Source organism: Colias eurytheme, chromosome 3 (assembly GCF_061535395.1).
Source record: "Colias eurytheme isolate Ceu_HAF_F1 chromosome 3, ilColEury1 Martin Lab GWU primary, whole genome shotgun sequence".
NCBI classification, from domain to species: Eukaryota; Metazoa; Arthropoda; class Insecta; order Lepidoptera; family Pieridae; genus Colias; species Colias eurytheme.
In genome coordinates this window covers 8001280-8022637 of record NC_142982.1, presented here as the reverse complement: position 1 = coordinate 8022637, position 21358 = coordinate 8001280, and the positions used below count along the sequence as shown (strand labels likewise).

General features: G+C 32.1%; 3 protein-coding genes across 5 annotated transcripts in view; 2 read left to right on the top strand and 1 right to left on the bottom strand.

Moving 5' to 3' along the window:
* The window catches only part of LOC149909764 (uncharacterized), a 97335-nt gene that overhangs the window by 13558 nt on the left and 62419 nt on the right, over window positions 1–21358 (bottom strand). For both annotated transcript variants that reach the window (XM_090119863.1, XM_090119864.1), the window contains exons 8-10: window positions 7212–7386; window positions 6595–6710; window positions 3868–3982 (exon numbers count right to left, since the gene is read on the bottom strand). In XM_090119863.1, coding sequence (XP_089975989.1) covers window positions 3868–3982; window positions 6595–6710; window positions 7212–7386 — 406 coding nt within the window. The remainder of the gene's footprint in view (window positions 1–3867; window positions 3983–6594; window positions 6711–7211; window positions 7387–21358) is intronic.
* On the top strand, window positions 1079–3507 carry pck (Claudin superfamily protein pickel). The gene is made up of 5 exons (XM_090119865.1): window positions 1079–1255; window positions 1451–1659; window positions 1823–2018; window positions 2287–2415; window positions 2639–3507. The coding sequence occupies exons 1-5, from the start codon at window positions 1222–1224 to the stop codon at window positions 2800–2802; spliced, it is 732 nt and encodes a 243-aa protein (XP_089975991.1). The 5' UTR covers window positions 1079–1221; the 3' UTR covers window positions 2803–3507.
* The window catches only part of LOC149909765 (uncharacterized), a 46452-nt gene continuing 38514 nt past the window's right edge, over window positions 13421–21358 (top strand). For both annotated transcript variants that reach the window (XM_090119861.1, XM_090119860.1), the window contains exon 1: window positions 13421–13688. The gene's annotated coding sequence lies outside the window, so the exon portion shown is untranslated. The remainder of the gene's footprint in view (window positions 13689–21358) is intronic.

The window sequence follows — 21358 nt, the reverse complement described above, 5'->3', positions numbered from 1 at the left end:
TAAAGTATTGCACCATTTTTTTTAAAAATGCAGAAAAAGCCACATTATTCTTAAGGCTTATTTGGCTCAACTCAGGTGCCATGCGGAGGCTTCTGTATCCCCTAAGCATCGCTATGGGTATAAAAGTGATACGGTTTTGCTGATGTTAAGGACACAAGCTATTGCGATTTTTAGAAGCCATTTTTGATTCTATGCGTCGCTACGTGGTCGCTACCAAGAAGCTTATAGTGTATTAGGGCGTATTCAGAAAGAAAGCTTGAAACTTATAAGCGCTTATAAGCGCTTATCGGCGCTTATAAGCGCTGGTAACCCGCGCAGGAAAATATATGAACATGCGCTTATAAGCGCTGATCGGCGCCGACAAGTTTGTTGAAACTTGTTGAAACTTGTCGGCGCCTATCAGCGCTTAGGGCGTATTCAGAAAGAAAGCTTGAAACTTATAAGCGCTTATCGGCGCTTGTCATGTTCATATATTTTCCTGCGCGGGTTGACAGCACTGACAGGAAAATATATGAACATGACAAGCACCGATAAGCGCTTATAAGTTTCAAGCGTTCTTTCTGAATACGCCCTTATAAGCGCATGTTCATATATTTTCCTGCGCGGGTTACCAGCGCTTATAAGCGCTTATAAGCGCTTACAAGTTTCAAGCTTTCTTTCTGAATACGCCCTTAGATATAGGCTTCTTGGTCGCTACTAGGGCATGTAATATCGGAATAGTTTTGAATTCCGATATTGATTTCCGATATTTGAGCTCAATATCGGAATTCCGATATTGATATCGGAATTGGACATATACGTTAAAAAGGTGGATTTTATTAATTAAAAACGTATTATAATCATAAATCGCTACTATTAATCGATTTTTATTCACAGAAGAAAGTTTAATTATATTGATTTAAGCACATAAAATAAACAGAGATAATTGTTAAATTATTTCGGTATTGTAGATTAGGAAAATATTATTTTTATTTGAAAAAATCGCGCCGATTCAAAATCATACACAAAAAGACTCGTATCTGACGTAAATAATTTATTGTAACTGACAAATGACAACATTTGTTTTGAATCGAGACTTTGACAGATTAAATTTCATTGAAATTATCAAATAGAAACTGAAAGACGCCGCAGTTGATAAATAACAAACGGTGTTTTATTAATGTTGTAATAACCAAGATAATTAGTCATTTACTTTATTAATGTGTGATTAAATATATAAACATGACTGCCAATAACGAATATCCGAAAGCTTCAAGTAAGTTAACTTCGGGCACGCCCATTTATTGAAAAATATCTTTACATTAGCTTTAGATTATTGCTTTTCCTTAAATATCAATAACAATTTGAACGTCTCGTAGATTTGAAGATATTCATCGGAACTTTTTTAAGGAAAATGTAAGGTTTTCTTACTATTTTCAATACATAATCGTAAATATTATTTCATTTTCAGATGCTACGTTGATAGGAGCAACAATAACCTATGTCGCGGGATTGTTTTTGCTCCTATCCTTTGCTGGACCATACTGGATAGAGTCCTATCCGGAAATGTTTTCATCTTTTAAACACATGGGCTTGTGGGAATACTGTTTTGATCGTTTTCGCTTCCCATCCTACCAATTCGACAAGTTATTCCATGGATGTCATTATATCTTCAGTGAAGTAAGTTTAATACTGTAATAACTTAGTGCAATATTATTTTGCAATTGCAATACTGTTTTATGAATATAGGTTTCATTTTTGCTCTAACTATCATAGATTTTGGATAAACATCATAGTTTATATAATAAAAGTTGAAATAATCTATTCTATATTTATTTTCTAGGAGTACTATGTCATCCGTGAATGGCTATTACCTGGCTGGTTGATGGCAGTCCAGGCGTTTGTGACCCTGGCATTTATTCTATCATTCTCTGCACAGGTTTTATTAGCTTGTGTGATTATAAGATTGCCACTCCGGCCTGTATTAAGATATGAATGGATATATGTATCATCTGCTTTTGTCATGATTGCCGTATCAAGTAAGTATTTTTTACTATAAACATTGTAAATGATGTATCTTTAAACCAGGTAGTAGCTCAAATTTCATATAGAGTATTAATTGCATCCTTCACCTTCTTGAATTACTTATAACCTTTAGTCTATTGTTCTTTGGGAACAAGATTATTATATTGTGCCTTCTACATATACTTCGAATACAGATACTGCATGCAAAATCATTGTCTATAAGTTAAAGTATTAATAAAAATTAGATTAAATAATTCAATTAAATTTATATTATTTTTGCAGGTGCCTTCCTGTTCTTAGCTGTGGTAATATTTGGAGCAAACTGCTATCGCCGTGACTGGCTTATGTATCCAGCATTCAATGTTCTGTCATGGTCATATGCATTTGCTGTTATTGCATTCATTTTATTCGGTACGTCATCAGTGAGTTGATTTCTTCTGCTGTTTAATAAAATGTTGCATACTTCATCAATTGATACTATTTATTTATGACTCTCTCTTGCTGGTTTTTCTCAGTAAAGTTACTATGAGATAATTATTCAAAATCATTAATCTAAATTGCTTTACATAGTTTTATAAATAAGAACTTGTGTATCTATGACTGTTTCAATTAAGTTTCCTCCATATATTTTCAGGTGTTGCAGCAGTGCTGCTCTTCTTAGAGTCTCGCAAATTATATGAGCTGCGTTTAGAAGCTAAAAATTTAGTTGGACAAATGCAGCACAGCCAACCTGAGCATGCCTTGCACCAACTGCGTGGTCAGCTACAACAACAGCAAATTGGTTTTTATAGAAGTTAAATTTTTGACAAGTTCTTGAGGGCATTAAGTAACTGTTTTCTACTACACTATGGCACAAAACTTGCTTAGAAAATTGTTGTGATTGATATATTTTTTATATTCTTATGCAAAGATTAGCTTAACCACTTTGAAAGGAATTTGTCTGCTTGCCCTCTTGAATAAAATAGCACAAATAGTTTTACATTCCCCTCGTTATTAAGTAAAATCCCAATAAAAAGTTTGTCATCCAAGTGGCTTTGACAAAACTGGTTTGATGATTTTCTCTCTAAAAATGAACTTTTATTAATGATATGATAGCTTCATAATTGATAAAGCAAACTTTGATTGACCTATTGAATGTTTTTAAAATATTTTTTTTTTTTCATAAAATTTTCCGTCCAAAAGATCTGAAAATTTGTATTCTCTTTTATTGTTTTAATGAATTGACATAATATTTCCAGTAATGACATTTAATGTTTTCTTTTTTATATACAAGACGTGTATTATGTTTAGTTTTAGCAATTATAACGATTGTTATTTAGAAAATAGTGCAAGGTTTTTACACCAGTAGTTAGTAGGCATTTGAAATTAAGTTTATCACTAAGAAATAGATTAGGATTATAACCTAGGCTAAATCCGTCCGATTAAGGTACAAATACCTATATTTTATTTTTAAAATATGATGTAACCTGTATTATGGAATGAAATAAAAATATTTTTAATAAAGAGCCTTTCTTTTAATTTATCCAATATCCTTAATCAATTAATTATGCTATTATAGAAGATTTGTATTCATGACAAATACTACTATTTCATATGTTATATACATATATACATATATTCATAGTTGTTACAATTTTAGGTTTAATCTTACTGGAAAAACATCGTCTATGACTAATATTTATAATATATATCAGACTATTAAATTTATTGATTCTTGGTTGAATTGAAAATAAGAAAGTAATATATGGGTGGAGCCAAGATACGCACCGCCGCCGCCTTTAAAAAAGGCGGTGCATCAATAGGATTTGATTACCAACAGTTTTCTGCTAATTTCCACAATTTAACAATTATTTTTTGTCTTACCTGGCTTATTGTGCTGGTGACAAAGTTGCAAGACGTGATCCATTGTATCTTGAGGTATGTTACCGTCGATCACTATTAGCGGCGCTTTCTTTAAAACTTCTAAATGTTTGTTTACCTATGAAATCAAATTAACGGTTCAGTTTCCACTTTTTTTAATTAAGACGATACACAAAAAAAAATCCACTGCTTGGCGGGCGGAGTCTAATAGCTCGCTATCGCGAACGCGGGTGCGCGCGAAGTCATTCTTACAAACTCGCCGCGCTGCCGCTGGCCGACTCGGGACAAACATGTATGGAGTCGTCATACAGTTATAATATTGTTATACATTTATTCAATTGTTGATTTATTGGTTTTATTTTCTTGCTTATAAACAAATAATCTTCTTTCCAACAACTACTTAGACATTATTAATAATAATTATTATTTCGTAATGTTTACTTTATTACAAAATAATACAGGTTTAAATAATCTTTAAAATAACAAAAAATATTGTTACTCTAAAAAAAAAGAAATGGTAATCAATAACGCGGACTACTGAATTGATTTAGATAGAATTTGATGCTGACGTAGATATTACATCATGCCCAGAAATGAAAGGTACTATTTCTGAAAGAAGTTATAAACCCTAATTCTTCTCAGTCAAAGTCAAGAGTGGAAGATATCACTAATACAGTAAAACTGATGCGAAACTTTGGATGTTAATTTGTATATTTTTTTGTTAGTTGTTACTTAATCACGTCAAGACTACATTACCAATTTTGATAAAATACAGCTAATTGCCTGGATTTACACATAGGATACTTTTTATCCGAACTGAACACTTCTGTGGGATAAAACAGGATTCACGATATAACCTAATTCCAAGCGGGCAAAGCCGCGGTCGGAATGATATTTTTTTAAATAGAAAAATTGTTTAAAAAAAAACACAAAATATATTGACGCATGTATTTATTTTTTGCACTCTATAATTGTAATTATTCATTACAAATAATCAAAATAAAATAGCCAGAACAAAGTTAGGCCCTGGTAGGGTAGGTAGGCAGGTACAGCAATGTGAGACGAACACTGGCTTATTTATACCAATAAAAATGTTTTATAAACATTAAATTAAGTTTACTTTCTAACAACAAAAATACATAATATTAGCTAATGTGAAAACGAATCAACCAATCATCCCACAACAATGAAATGTGCACACAAATATTCATCCAAATCGGTTCATGTGATTAGGAGGAGTGACTGCAGCGCCATCTTCCGGGCCCAATTGTGTTTCCAGATCACCCAGGAACTCAATTTAATATACTTACACAAAATTTTTCGAAATGAAAACTCACATTACTATGTAAATATGAATATAAACCTGTTTTAGTACTAAGCAATTTCCCGCACAGGTGTAGTAAGTATAAATGAAATAAATATCAACATCAAAGTCTTTATACAACATACTTATCTACCACCTACTAAGAAATGTAATTCTTGAAATTTTTTCGTATTTTTTTTTAAATATAATACTACTCCAATGAGCTCCTGTTCCATATCACGTCCGCCATACTTCCACTAAGTTCACCATGATTTTTTATTTCTTTGCACTTTGTTGCTTTTTGCTAAAAATGGAATCATGCGATAAAACCAGTAGAACGTTGATAACATACATTTTTGACTGAATAAAGGTACTTACGAAGGAGTGGGTTCACATTGTGAACAATCAGTGGGTTTATTTTCCTTCTGGATTCCGGATTTCCGAAAAGATTATCTATGCTATAAATGAAAAAAATCTTACACATTCGTTATGTACTTAAAACAGGGGTACATATCAAACATCGTCTATAATACAATTATCATCAAATTTAAAATAAAACCAACTTCTTCATTAATTTGTTCCAATTGTAAGCATTCTTTTTTCTCCAACCTTTATGTTTCTTCTTCTTATTTTCTTTATTGTCCCCATTTGTCTCATTTTGTCTTATCGTGTTGTCACCCTTTTTTACGATTGCGCGAGCGACACAAGTTCCCCGTGTGACGGCCGTAGCGGGAATGACTCGTGCAGCGATCGGGGTAGGAAGGTACAGGGCGGCTCTCGCTATATTGGCTGGTCGCGCGCTAATTTCAAGTATTTCTTGTTTATTTCAAAACCATCGCATATTTCAAAATTCTAAATCGGTAGACGTATAGGTTGTATATTTTATAGTTAATATCCAAAAAGTCGTAACTTTACGTTTGTTATTTTGAAGATGCCAGAGATTATAAAAAAATAACAATGAGAACTTTGTATTTTTTTTCTATCGAGAAAATATCATGGAATCATGTTTCTAAAACGGTAGACGTATTGTGTTACTATTGAACTTTCTTGTCAAGAATTTTCATCACGACAACTTTAATAATATAAAAATTACGAAGGTTTGAAAAGGGCCGTAAATGTTAGAAAAATTAATTCATCACCTTAAGGAAAATAAAAATTAATGACATGTGCGCGTTCATCCTAATCTGTCCAGTAGTATTTTCGTAAAAGAGTAACATACATACATCCATTCTCACAAACTGGTATTTTTATTATTAGTAGGCTGTAGGATTATAGTTGATCATTTTTGATTTTAATCATTGCAAATAAACAAAAATAATAAAATATTTCTACTTTATTCTTGTAGAGAACATAATTTTAATTAAATCTTAAGTCCGAAGCGATATTCGAAAAGCTATTTGTATACCTAGTACCTAACGTGAACTTACTAGGTCGATCGATATATGATTATGAATTTCCATATCCCCTAATCCGATTAAGCATTCTCCTTTTTTATCGAACATGGCTGCATATGTTGCGGTTCTTGCTTCTTTTGCAGTGCAATCTACGGAACAAATTACTAGCTATTATTATTGTATTCAACATAATTTAGTAAGTAAATTGCTATTTGTTTGGTAATGGTAATCATTTAATGAGACCATGGATGTAGGGAAATAAGTTTCTTTGAATATACCTACGGATTTTTTTAGGTTTTCATTAAACGGTTAATAATTGTGAAGTAGGTATATGTAGGGTTGCTAATGATGATCATTATAAATCATGAGGTACGATCTTTAATTCTAATTACAAGTTAGAGTTTTAGGACTTTTCGTGCTACGCTATATTATATTAGTTATACCTATGCATATACCTCTATTAGTTGTCTTAAAAACTGAAAGAAGAGTAGCATAGGGGTATGCGAAAAGTGTAGGAAAAAGATCCCAGCGCTACGAATTTTGAAATTAGTGACAAGCTATTAATTTTATTTGGGAAAAAACTTATAGATGCAAAATAGGGAATTATTATAAATAATTAATACGAAAAGCAAGTATATAAATACAAATACCTTCAAGTACGAGACCCGGTGTGATACTTTGTATATATTTTCCGTCAGCATCATTGCCTAATGCGGTGAGGAGTTTAGTGCGTCCGTTTCGTAAGCGCCACAAAGCTTCAGCAATGTTTCTGCCAACGCCTCCACCGCATTGATATGTTTTACAAGCGTGTGTACTTCCATCCAACTGTAACAATAACCCTTATTTTTATCTGTACTAGCTGCTATATAGTTGCCAGTTGATTCAACTTCAATAAGCAATTCTTTCAGTTTGACCTGTTTCTCTACATACTGTAATAATGATGATTACCATCGCTGAATTAAAAATAAAACGATGTATCTACCTAATTATTGTTTTTAAGTTTTCAACTACCTATCAGTACACAAGATCATCAGTAATAGTAGGTTGTTGTAAGACCTACACCTCTAGTTAAACTCTTTCAGGATATTTGGATAGGTATCTATCATGAGTTATACTGTGAACATTTTCAAATAACATAAAAACTGAAATGTGTCTCAAATTTCTATATTGTATCTAGGTTATGCACGATGAATTACCTGTATGTAAAATAAAGTTTAGCCCAGTAGGTATATTGCAGTGGCATAGCTAGATTTACATAGAGCGTGTTAAGGAGTTTGTTGTATGGCATGCCGCATGCGATTTATAATGCACGCGGTATCGTCACGGGACTCCAGCCAGGTAGACTGGTAATTTAAACTTTCCTGCATAAATGCCGACACCGTTTACTTATATTATGCAGTTAAGCTTCGTTTATACTGGAAGGATTATTTTTGAGAAGTTATTTTTCGTTTTGATTCAAAAACCGGAAAATATGGAAAGTCACATCGTCATCACTTTACGCATACGGAGAAGCTAAGTGTAAGTATTTTTCATGAATATATCTGTGATATTTTGAATATGAAGTTTGTTACGTGTATGTACGCATATAAGTCAACAATTTTGGTAGCATGATATTTGTAAAGACCGACACCGTCTGGAGCCTTGTAGTGAAAAATATCTCATCATATCGTATCGTTGATCGCGGAGTAGGTGGAGGTATTATGCCAAATTACCGAATAAAATGTGACCACTTTACGTTTACATACAGGAGTTATGTTCCAGCAAAAGAGAACATTAACATTTTATAATGACATTAAAATAGGAGCGCGTACGGCGTAATCATAGGCCGGCCGGTGCAACGGCGTTCCTTGAACCGATTGTATCACGGGGCTGCACGCGACTGTCCAACGAAGGAACGAGGAAATTATGCGACCCACTGTATGTACTCCATCTTTTTGCGCCTGTACTTAATTCTTAATAATACCTGCACTAGCACGCGTGATTGTATCGTTTAATTTACACTTATTTTATGTAAATTTTTTAAGTTAAAAAAATATTTAAATACATTAATATAAATAGTTCCTTCCACGTACGGTAAAGCTCTGAACGATTTAACACGTGCTATTATCCCGAACTACTACTAATACATAGATGCTTCTAAGAATAGGTAGAGCCTATAATCATATGTTTTAACGTGCGGAACAACCACTGCTCTACCATCAACTATCGCGCTTGTTAAGGATGATCACTTAATATCAGATGACATTACTTAACAATAAATAGATCATGAAGATTATAATATAATTTGGATGATAGCGTTCCTATTTTTTACACCCCAAATAATATTTTTGCTTGATAGTCAGTATGAAATGTCGTACTTAAAATATATATTTGAGGCCCAAAAAATAAAAGTAATGGAACTTCTACTTTAACTAAACCATAAAAGCTTCAACTATGTTTAAACATTGACATGGATCATTGATCGTATATTCGCATAACTCCATTTCTACCTACAGATCCTACAATTCTTTTTTTTCTATGTATTTGTTCTTTAAATCTAGAAATATTTTAGTCACCATGTTTTTATTTTTCAGTTCAAATTTTAATTTAAAATATGTAAATGTATTTGAATTGGAATTTTAATTTCATGCATTATACCTACATTAATAGTTTTTCAGAAATGTTAGGGATGCTTTTAATAGGAGTAAAGTTCACGAGGAAATCTATGTATTTACTCGAAAATAATAAACATCCTGGGAATTATACTAACCCTCACTTCCGCTCAAATCGTGTACGTCAGTACATCACCAAGGCAGTTAATTAGAAAGGAAGAAGCTTAATATTCAAAACATCATTAATATCTAATTCTACTTGAACTTTCTTGTTGTTAACGTGACCTATGGGAACCTATTTATCATTGTGTTATACGGTATCTTGTACCAAACGGTAAAGCTCATAGAATATGGAAGATCCCATTCCAAAATAAGCGCAACGTTCAACCCCAAGTGATCAAATTAATAGTCCCATTTGCATATCAAGTGTACTTGAAGATAATCGATTTACGAGCAAAGTCGATTGTATCGTACGTGTGCATTTAATTGCTAATTGAATCAAGCAAAGTTGATTATGTGTAGCGCGAAACAACGTGACATTTCCACATTTTTATGGAGCCATAACAGATGCACAAATAATATTCTCAAATTGAGTTACGCTATGTATATATTGCATACATGTATTTCATATACAGGGTGTAATCGTTAAGTGTGCACAGGCGATTTTTCCGTAAGTATTACAGATAACAAAAAACTTTAAACTGATATCGAAAGTACTTAACCTAATGAGAGAAATGGCCGTAATAAATTTTTAAAAATAAATCGAGAAATATCAAAAAAATATCTTTAAAATGTCCGGAAAAAGCGTGGAAAATGCCACTTCAAATTTGCGAAGTAATTAAAGCAGAAAACCAAAAAAGAAAAACAAAGCTAAAATCTTTCATATTAAATGTATACGGGATATTCATATTTCATACTTAATGTATGGGAGGGTTTAAAGATATTTTTTTTGATATTTCTCGATTTATTTTTAAAAATTTATTACGGCCATTTCTCTCATTAGGTTAAGTACTTTCGATATCAGTTTAAAGTTTTTTGTTATCTGTAATACTTACGGAAAAATCGCCTGTGCACACTTAACGATTACACCCTGTATATGTGACGTGTATTAATTCATATGTGTGTTTCTCGTTAAAGTATAATAATTAAGCGCATTGTAAAAACTATAAAATAAAATAAAATTCTGCTTCTTTCTATTTCTTATTTGGGAAATCGAGTTTCGAATCGATTCTTTAGTCTTTTATTTAAATGGTGGCTACTGATATATTTAATACCTATAAATGGAAAACGCTTTGATGCAATCGGGAGTTATCTGTTCAATACAACTTAATTATAAAATATTAGTCATCAAATAAAAACTCGGTTTGCTTGCTCAGTGAAAATATTATAAAGGTGTCGTGTTTCGAATTGATTGCGGGCTAATGATTTTTAGATGACATGGGGTAAAGTTTCAATTGCTTGCGTGGTAAAAACTCGAGCACCAGGTCATTTTTGTTTTAATGACATTATTTTCAAATCGTTTAGATTTTTTGTATGTATTCTAATACACAATCTACGAAAAAAAAATGTAGACTATTAATCTATTAATGTAGACGATTGGACTTCACGCGATACGATCCGTAGTGTGCGTTGTTTGGTTGCCATTCTTTCACGTCGGAACGGAGCGATTTTCTGGTATGACTATTGTGTCTGATAGGAGGCTAGAGATACCTCTTTATTAATGTTATATTTTTTAACTGTGGTTAAATATCCCATTCCCATGGGATTTTCTTTGACTACATGGGCAATGCCGCAGACTGAAAGCTATTATTTCTATATACATATATCTTTAACATTTTGTTTATAGTAGCGCCTTTGACTTTTTTTATGTTATGAGGATATAAATATGTTTTAAGGATGAATGAGACCGTACTAATACTACCGTACTAGTACTAATATAAAACAGATATAACAGGCCGAATGGAAGAAACTTTTATAATATTAAAGCGGAATAAACCCATCCCGAGAACAATAAGCTACTGAAGGAAGATTGCGATTTCCTACGAAATTAATATCATTGCATTTGCGAAATAAGCAAGAAAACTATATTGCTTTATCTTTGATATCGAAAAAAACTTATTTGTTAAGGATATAGAAGCATCTGCAATATTTTGTATGTATCGTATCCTCAAGGCATTACTGCTTTACCAGCAATACATTTATTTATATCCGACTGATCCAGTAACCTTTCGCCAAAACTAGGTAGATTAGTATATCGGCGTATGGCTTCCCCAGTGAACACACGTAATAATAGGAGATTTATATAAAAACATACAGCGGGCTTCTCTTTCCTTTCCTTCTCTAATTTCGCACTTCTATCGTTGTTCAAAATTAAAAATATCGATATAAAAATAGTTCGTATATTAATGTTAAAAACTAAATCGAAGTTATGGACAGATTGGTAGTGGCGGTCATATTAAAACAATAATTAGCAAGCTGGCGTATGTGTAAATCTGAACTACATATTAACATTGTTAAAATAAAACACCATAGATAATATAATGTATCATAATATAAAACTAAGAATGGTTATTTATTTGTAATCCAATTGTAATAATTCAAAGTATGTTTTACATTTTTTATAAAATATAAATGTAAATAAAAACCAACGAAAATATAGAATGGCCCGCGTAGCACTCGTAGCGACATGTTATTATACCCAAGCTGTAGCCTTTCCAGCAAAATTAAATAATCTTAGTTTTATCATCAATCTGAACTTATTTTATAGAAATTAAATACAATTCTTTTACCATAAACTATATTGACAAAGTTTCCTTAAGGAAGGCTAATATATTTATTTCTCTAGAACTTGACATCGTAGCAGCTCTACGTACGACATCAAATAACGATGAGTTAATTTTTACCCAGTTCTTATGCCATCCATTTAAATTTAACTGATGGATTTCTTTCTAGATGTTTAATTTAATAAATAATTATTTTACTCGTATTGTCTTTTATAATTTTTTTAATAATTTCCCTACTTTATAAAATGTAATTTTTTAATTATGTAATAGTTGTATTACCTATCTACTTATTGAGACAAATGCCCACGTAATAATAAACCTATACTTAATAAAGAGTGTAATATAAATTTTAACGAATACGTGTGAAAAAAGGGCTGACCGACATTTATTTACTCAAAGAGTAACTGGAATAAGATGCGATTGTTATTTATTTTTAACACATGGTAACAGTAATATCTTTATATATATAAATCTCGTGTCACAATGTTTGTCCTCAATGGACTCCTAAACCACTTAACCGATTATAATAAAATTCGCACACCATGTGTAGTTCGATTCAACTTGAGAGATAGGATAGTTTAAACATTTATTTATTTATTTATTTATAAACATGTAGGTACCACGGGCGAAGCCGGGGCGGACCGCTAGTTATAATATAAAATAATCTCATACACATATGATAGGTGATTTTGTTTCGAGGTAGAGCATACGTCCCCTAGCTCTACATTCATTCTGGCCTTAAATCCCCTGTCTCAATTAAAAATTTATTTCCAAGTTATAAAACTTATATTAAAATAACTATCCAAGTTATTAATCATACAAATCTTACACTCAGGACTTCATTCAAGAGATTGCAAAGCAAATTTAACTAAGGTCGCTCGTCAATATGTAATTCTGCATATACTACTTTATACAGTACAATAAAAAGTGTATTATAATGTGTATATTATATTAATACGTAATCATTTTAATGCAAATCTTATTTCATATAATTACTTATATCTCGCTAAATGATTAACATGCAACTAATTAATAGACTTATGACTATTATGCGAGCTTATGTCCATTATCCTAAATTGTTATCGTTGGATAGATAAATCACAATATTGTTTTTATTGTTGTGATTAATGTAGCCGACATTAATCATGATGCCTTCCGTAGTTATCGTAATCAACATTCTAAAAATACATAATATAGTTATACATTTTAAATCTGTTCTTACTGTTTTTTTATCCCAAGTGATTCTTCGAGGTATGCCTTAAAGGAGTAATATTAATATGGGATATAAAGAGTATATTTTGATAACCATTCTAAAATATCTTTAAGTGTGATTTAAAAAGCTCGTAATATTATTTTGGCATAAAACAGCTGGTTTTTCAATGATTTTGCAATGTGGGAGGGCGCTAGGGGGCGGCGGTATCGAACGTGGGCGCGCCGCCCCGCGCCACTGAAGCCCTACAGCGAAACCAGTCTGCCAACAGACCCCGCGCGCGCCCGCCGTGTCTGCTCGCTCCGTAGACACTCGGGACACCCAACAATCAAATACACTCCACACTATTCAAATGAAAATGGACTCAGTCGTGTGATAATCCTATACGAGCTTTTGTAAGAACGCAAAGTTGAGGTGATTTCATCTCTTATTAAATTGGCAAACAATATTTATAGTGTGATAGCAATTAAAATGATTTGTGAGAAAGTGTTTTTCGCGTAAATAGGTAGCAGTGGCGGCGGTTCGTCTACGTCATGACACACGGTATGCTGAGAATTTTGGCTTTGATTTTCCATAATTTATTGAATAGATAGAATAGATTTATTTAATAAACCGAAGCAATATAACCGATGTTTCTTCTGCATCAGAATTGTATATTAACGCTTAAACGAATGCTAAATTGTGTCACTCAGAGTAAATTTAGCTCTTAAGAAATTAATAATAGAACGAAGAATATCGTCCGCAAATAAAATTGAGTCACGATAGTCCAATTTGAAAAACCTGGAAATAGTTAGAGCTTAATATTTTAAATAAGATATATTACCCAATGGCGTTTATTATTCCTTCTTGTATATTTTAATAGCAGTATGAAGCAAGATACAAGACTAGGCTCAACAAAAAAACATATTTGATCCAAAAGAATCTTAATTTCTGATACCAGTCCAAATTTTTGTAAGAAGAAAGATCGATCTAAGAAATGCGTCTGCATTATACTCATTCAGGATTTTTGTCGAACAAAATATGATATTATTGAAATGAATCTTGCCTACAATAAGGCTATTAATGTGGGAATTCTTGTCTATTTTGTACCATAAAAACTGATGAATACCACCAAATTTATTACATTTAAGCCCCTCGCGAGACTAGAAATTTTCCATAACCAATTGATCCTAATAGCAATATATCTCGTAAATTGGTAATCATTTTCTGTATTTTGTCAGGCTACTTAAGATCATTATTTATCATACCTAGTCCCCAGTATTTTTATCTATAGGTATATTTTACTAATAATATAATAATTGATATAAAACTAAAAGCACTAATGTATGAAGATGTTCATAGTTCTATAAAGAGGTTTTTTAATTTTATCATAAATCTCGGCCATCGCTGGTCTTGACTTCTGACTCCTTCTTTATCAAGTGAGGAACAACCACTCTATCTTCCTTCATCGCACTTCGAACAATGTGACCACGTTGTAAACTAAGAACCCTAATAACAAGGTTGTATAGAATGCTGCGAAGGAATTAACAAATATTAAAAGATGATGCATAAATTATTACGGGTTAAAGATGAAGATGAGATGATAAGATGTTTCCTTTGAACGTAAGATATAGTAAGTTACTTTTATAGAGGAATTTTATGTAACAATTTTTTATTACTAGTTTTTTAATTTACTAGTTTCATTTTCCGATTAAATAGTCAGACTCGTCCGTCACTTACTGACAACATGATGTCGTGCTTATCACACTTATCTGTTATTAACTGTCTATAAACTAAATTTTTTATGTTATTAGAGATTATATTATTTATATGATTAGCTGACCTTTTATCGGTCCGATCATTCAACATTTTCCCCGACTTTTCTTAAAAGATTATTCCAATAAGTGGATAGTAAGGCCCGAGCCCCTTGGTGCAGAATGGGGTTGTTAAACTAATTGACTAAATTTACGGGAATGTAGTTGATCAAGTTCGTACACCCAGTCAGGCTGGCCTGGCCCGGGGAGTTGGGACTTTAATTATTATCCTCGAGTGATGAACAAACCCATTCGAATGAGTTGTACCGAATGCTTAAGTGCTAATCACTGCGTTAATATTAAAGTTTAAAGAAGAGTAGTACTAAGTTTTGAAAAAAATAGTTGTGGTTTCTAAATGATTCGCTGGCTAGTTACGTTAGCTGACGGGACAGTAAAACAAAGTATTTAACTATGTATTCAATCGCAAGTTACACAGAAATATCTACAAGGCGGACGGAGAGTCACAGGAAAAGAGAAAAATCGGGCACCATAGTAAAGGTTAAAAAAATTCTTTGTTAACATTTCATTAAATGTTAATTAATTTCTCAAAGACAAGACCTTTCTTTAATGTTAATTAATTTTCCAAAGGCGCATACCCCATCCATATAATATAGATGTCTCATCCTAAAATTACACGTATATTAAATTTCAAAACAATTTACTTCGTAAACTTTTGATTCGTAATTTTTGAGTGTAATCTTATTATACACCAAGATAAAGCTAACGTGTACTGGGTTTCTCGTTTAGTTATTCTGATTATATATGTAGCGGTGATCAATGTTATAAAAAACACATGTACTTCCATTGTAACTGTAGTTAATCCAGCGAATATTTGTTTATTTTATTATGCTGAAGTGCCTGAAGAAACATTAATGTTTCAAAGGTATTAGACACAGGTGGTATCAGGGGACGCTGTATAAATTCAAAACAAAGAAACACGCGAATACATTAAAGCAGATTAAACCTTAGTACCGAAATGCCTTTACGCTAATAATAAATTAGAGCTGGACAGTGTTTAAGGACTAAATAATATAAAATCATTACATATTAATGTGGAGGGGTTTAAAGGAAAACAAATTGCCGAACAATAAACCTTTTACTTGTGAGCCCTCAGGGATTTTCACCGGAACTACGATCGAATTATCTGAGCTCCTTAAATTATATAATATAGGTGAATATAATATTGATTACGTTTCGCTGCCATGATCCTTGAATACTAAGTTATCGCTTAATATAAATCGAGCTATTACTTTAAGTATATAATGTTATGTTGTGAATCACGTGCCATTATTAAATCTTAAGCGTTTCACACATTGCAGGTTTTAGAAAAACACGGTTAGGTTATTTATAAGTATTGACGTAGGAAGTTATAAATTATATCAATTATCATGCTAATAGCATTTTGTATGTAAATCCCGTAAAATATATTTATTAGAATTACTATTATATAATACCACGCTTAGTAAAAATTTAAATAAAATGTTAATATATCTCATGATAACCAAAAGCAATGTTTAATTTAAAAGTAATATATCATTACGATCGTTGAATTCATGAATACATATGGGTTTATGATAGTCATGATCGAACATAATTCTTTCATAATAAAGAAATACCACGATAAGCTTGGACATAAATGTTTGAAAGCATTTTTCATATTAAATGTGAAGTCTCACTGTGTGCAGTTGCAATTTTAATGCATCATTATACTAAACCTAAAATCGATTTTATATAAATAGAAAGGATAAACGACAAATGGTGTTATTTTGAACAGAAATCTTTCCGATTGATGGATTTAGATTAAACTATTTTAAATTAAGTACTTAATACACTTTTATTAATTAAAAATAGAAGTATAAAAAAACTGGAATTTGTATGTAAGGTGTAACTTCCTTTGGAATAATAAATTCAAGTTTATATACCTAATTTTAAGGTCTAAACGAGCTGGAATGTTCAAGGCTTTTTATCTTCTTTATATGGAATAATTAATTATAAATATAATTTTGCGCAAAAAATAGCCTACTTTGGGGCAAAGCTTTGGACAAAATAAAATTATTATGTAACGATTGTCGCCGTCACATGCGTCGTAGACGCCCTACATGTGCTACGCAAGTTCCGTAGGCTTTGTAATTTATGGAATGTTCTTACTGATAAGGTTTCTTTATTCATTATTCAATAAAAAATATAAATTTCAACAAAAAAGAGAGTTTAATATACAGGTATAATTCTAACGTGCTTCATATTTTTAGAACTAACTAACTCTAGGCGGTTTAGAACTATGCTTAACTTTATGTTTTGTTTGTTTTTTTTGTCTTACTTTCGCAATGGAGCTATTTTATGGTATGATTTTTGTATCTGAAGATGGTTAAGCTACCTTCTACCACGGTCTATCAATCTCTTCTATTCAATATCTTTTGACCACGTGGGTGAAACCACGAACATTTTCATTAAATATAACACCGTTAATAAACTTCCTTACACATGTGTATTTATAAAAAAGGAATCGCCATTCGCCATTATTATCTGATAAGACAATAGTCGAACTATTGATTTTGCACTACGCTCTAAATTGTTACTGAATTGTGTGAGTCAACTTGAACTGGTTCAGCCTTAGTTGAGTCAGTTGAATTACACTTGGCTTTGTTATGAACGACTGAATAGGCTCATCGAAGATTTTGTTTTTTAGTTATAATTAGAGGAGCAATTAAATTGGAGCAGTTAATTAGGGCATTTAAAAACAACGAGTATGTTATTAATGATTAAACGATTTATATAATAGTTAAAAGTATTTTTTGTGTATATTAAACCGAACTCAAAACTATATTGCATTATTAAGGAGATAAGAAATAATATAGGAAATAGGATAGGATGATGCAAATACAATGTGTCATGACTTTATAACATAGATAAAGCATTTTGAGTGAGCTAATTCATTAAATCTTCGTCTGAAATTTGTGAAATTTGTATTCAAAACATGAGATAAATAATTTATATATGAATGCGTACATTTTTATATGTTCACTTTCGAATAATACTATTATCCACAATATCACGTTGTCCATAAAACTTAGTACGTTCTCGTTCAACTATTTATATTTTGTCCATGGTAAAACGTAATTTACGTAAGTATGTCCTCATGAATCCCTAATGACCATTAGATTCAGACGGACAGAAATACAAATAGATAAAAGATACATAATATAAAAGCAATCGCGTAAGTTGAATGTACCATTCAGTGGTAAGGTCGACAAACTTACGGTAAAATATTGTTTTGTGAGAAGAATATTGATTCAATATTATCTAAGTGGGGAGAGGCTTTAAATCCTCAACCTACGCCCAGGTTGAGGATTTAAAGCCTAATTGGGCGCACTTATATTTTTGTTTTATTTGCTTAAAATATTAAATCTAAATAACATTAGTAAGACACAAATACTTCAAATTATTAAGTACATATATAGTATGAAGGGAAATCGGCTTTTCCCAATTTATTTCTGTACATAACAATGTACGCTGTACACATTGAGATATACATATATATGGAGACGACACCGCCTACATCACTTATGTTCCATACGCCATATGGCGTATGTTGAGCGGTTTTTTTTAATGGTTTTAAAGTGAAACGCATCAAATGTGCCTTCGTGTGTGTTACGATATTGCACAAATAATACAAATAATACGGAAAAGTGCAAAGGAATAACTTTCATCGGTAAGTACCTAACTAGATAATAATTTTTAAAACTTAGTTAGAGCAAAAAAATGGCGCATAGATTTTGTTCGTGGTGTCTCCTCCATACGTAGTAATATTATCTCAATGGCTGTACATAAGTTTTCGGATATCGTATAAGTTTAGCGGCAAAACCCACGCCGATTTACTTATTCATGCATCTATGATTCCTCGGAGGGAGAGTATTGCTCCAGCCTCCCGTCATCAACGCAACACGTTGGGGGGGTTTTATTAAATTTTATATCGCTCCTGGATGTAGCGCGCTGTTAAATTCCATTTATAAAATGTTGTTGAATATCCGTAAACGGTTTTCATATTTCTAATCTTCAAGTCGTTTAATTCCGAATGCAATGAGATTTGCCGCTATAGACGCCGTTTTTATGCAAGTGATTTAATGCATAATGTTATTTTGCTACAGTGCATTGACTTATTATATTATTTTACTTTAAAGATATGAATTGTATATGACATATAATTTTCTCTAAAGAGCGAGTGCAAAAACAACCCATGGATTCAATGAAAGCTAGTTTTTCTGGGGTTCATTTGGCACGTTGAAAAGTTTACACCACATTAATTCGTGATGCGGCTCTTGGCCCGTAGCCACTGCGCTACGTTCAATCGGAATTTCAAATGAAAATTCATTTTTCTGATATAATTTTAGCGTGTGTCAATTGAGTCATGCAAAGGATTTAGTTATAGAAATAAACACGTAGAGTGAGTCATTTATATGAATTTAAAACTTTATATAAATTATTTCGCTATTTTATTCGCGTTGTTTAAACTATAATACTTTGAACACGCGCTACAGGAATGGAAGTCTTCAAAGAAAACCTCGAGCTCAACGTAAGAAAGATACCGAACAAAGGATGTGCATATTTTAGATTCAATTTGCACCCTCGACTGAGTGAAGTACACGCAATTGTAGACTCTCGTAAATCTTTGTTTACACAGAGAACAAATTGTTCAATTCATGTTCTGACTCAGATAGATTTGTAGAAGAAACAATACATGTATCATGCATATTTTTCTTAAATAGAGAAGAATAGGAAACTATTGAATTCCGTATTTTACACGATAACAAATAAATGTTTTAACATTTTAAAGAATCTAGTTAACAATTAGTAAAGCCTTCGTCGGTTAGCAAGGATTTCATCGTCCTTGTAGTAACATCACGCACGCCAGCAACTTTGAGGGTGAAGCGACAGGGATGCGGGTTGGCGCGCTGCCAGAACTCGTTCTCGTGAGCCTTAACCGCAACCAATTCTACATTCGTCATTTTCATTTTTCTCTAATTACGGATAGAGTGCTGCTTTATGAATATGTATTTATATACTCATAATATGATGTACTTCGAACAGACGATTGTTGTACCTATAGAATTGTTTTACTCCGCGTGCATAAACAAAAAAACTATAAAGTGCAGAAAAGATATACTTTAGATATACTTAAGTTGTTTCCCTCCAGGGCTGATTTTCCACCCCGAATATAGGTAGAAGAAGTTTGACGTTAAAAATAGTAGAATATTTAGGGGATTTTATATTTTTATTACTCACGAAAAATCTTTGTAACATATTGTTGAAACAAAAATATTAGGTTACGAAAATCTTGACACTTTATTAAACATATTTCTATGTCTATAAAAGTAATAACTAATAATTAATATCTATTTGTAGAAAGGAGTCATTACTGGTTGGTGTCATTTTATTATTTACCTGAATTTTGCTAGGAGCCACGCTGGCGCTAAAACATTGCCATGTAATCGACATTGACCCGGTGTCACTCTAAAAGTAGGTTAGGGGAGTGTTGATGACGCCTTACGATAGTTCTACACCTAAACGTGGCTACCTCGTAAATTGTCAATGAAAGAAGTGAAGCTATAGCAGGTGGGCAATTATGTACGTACACTTTTGGGAAGTTACAAATTATTTTGTTTGTTTTAACAGTCGTAAATAGATTGGAGATCGTGATATAGGTACTAGATGTGTTGATATTTTCTGAGCGTAAGACTTCGTATATCACAAATGATACATCTCTTACGTATCCACTGTACGTACGGAAACAATTATAGTCTATGATTATCTTAAATTTAAAAAATCAAAGTATCCAAATAGACAAGGAAATTAGGTAACTTCATCTATAATTACTAAATGTACAATTCGAAATAGAATGTTAATATGAAGAAGCCACACTAATCAAAATATATCTGAGCAATTCGACACACGTAGATATCACAATATGTAAATAGTTTGATAACCTCATAGGTGTGATCTTGAAATAGAGTTGAATGCAAAATGAATTTCCCAACGGCGCTGTGAAAACATTTCATTCGCAGTATTTGTGTAGATTTCACATGTGCCAAAACAATATACAAGTGGCTGTCGTGTTACATGTTCATCATTTACATAAAGTAAGTAGGTATGTTATTTATTACTTGCTGGGTTAATGAACTGCGGATTTAATTAAAATACATACTTTTGTTTAATACGAATAAAAGGATAAGAAATGAAATTTATGGTAAAAAGTTTCACTAGTATTTGTAGACCGGGAGATACTGACACAAAATTTCGAGTCATTTGTAACAGGATGGCGGTTCTACAGGGTTCTTAGTACGCAATGACAAAAAGAAAAATGATGGTGTGAACGCTGGTACCGGCGGCTTAGTCGCGTGGGCGTTAGTCGAACTCGTCGGAAAA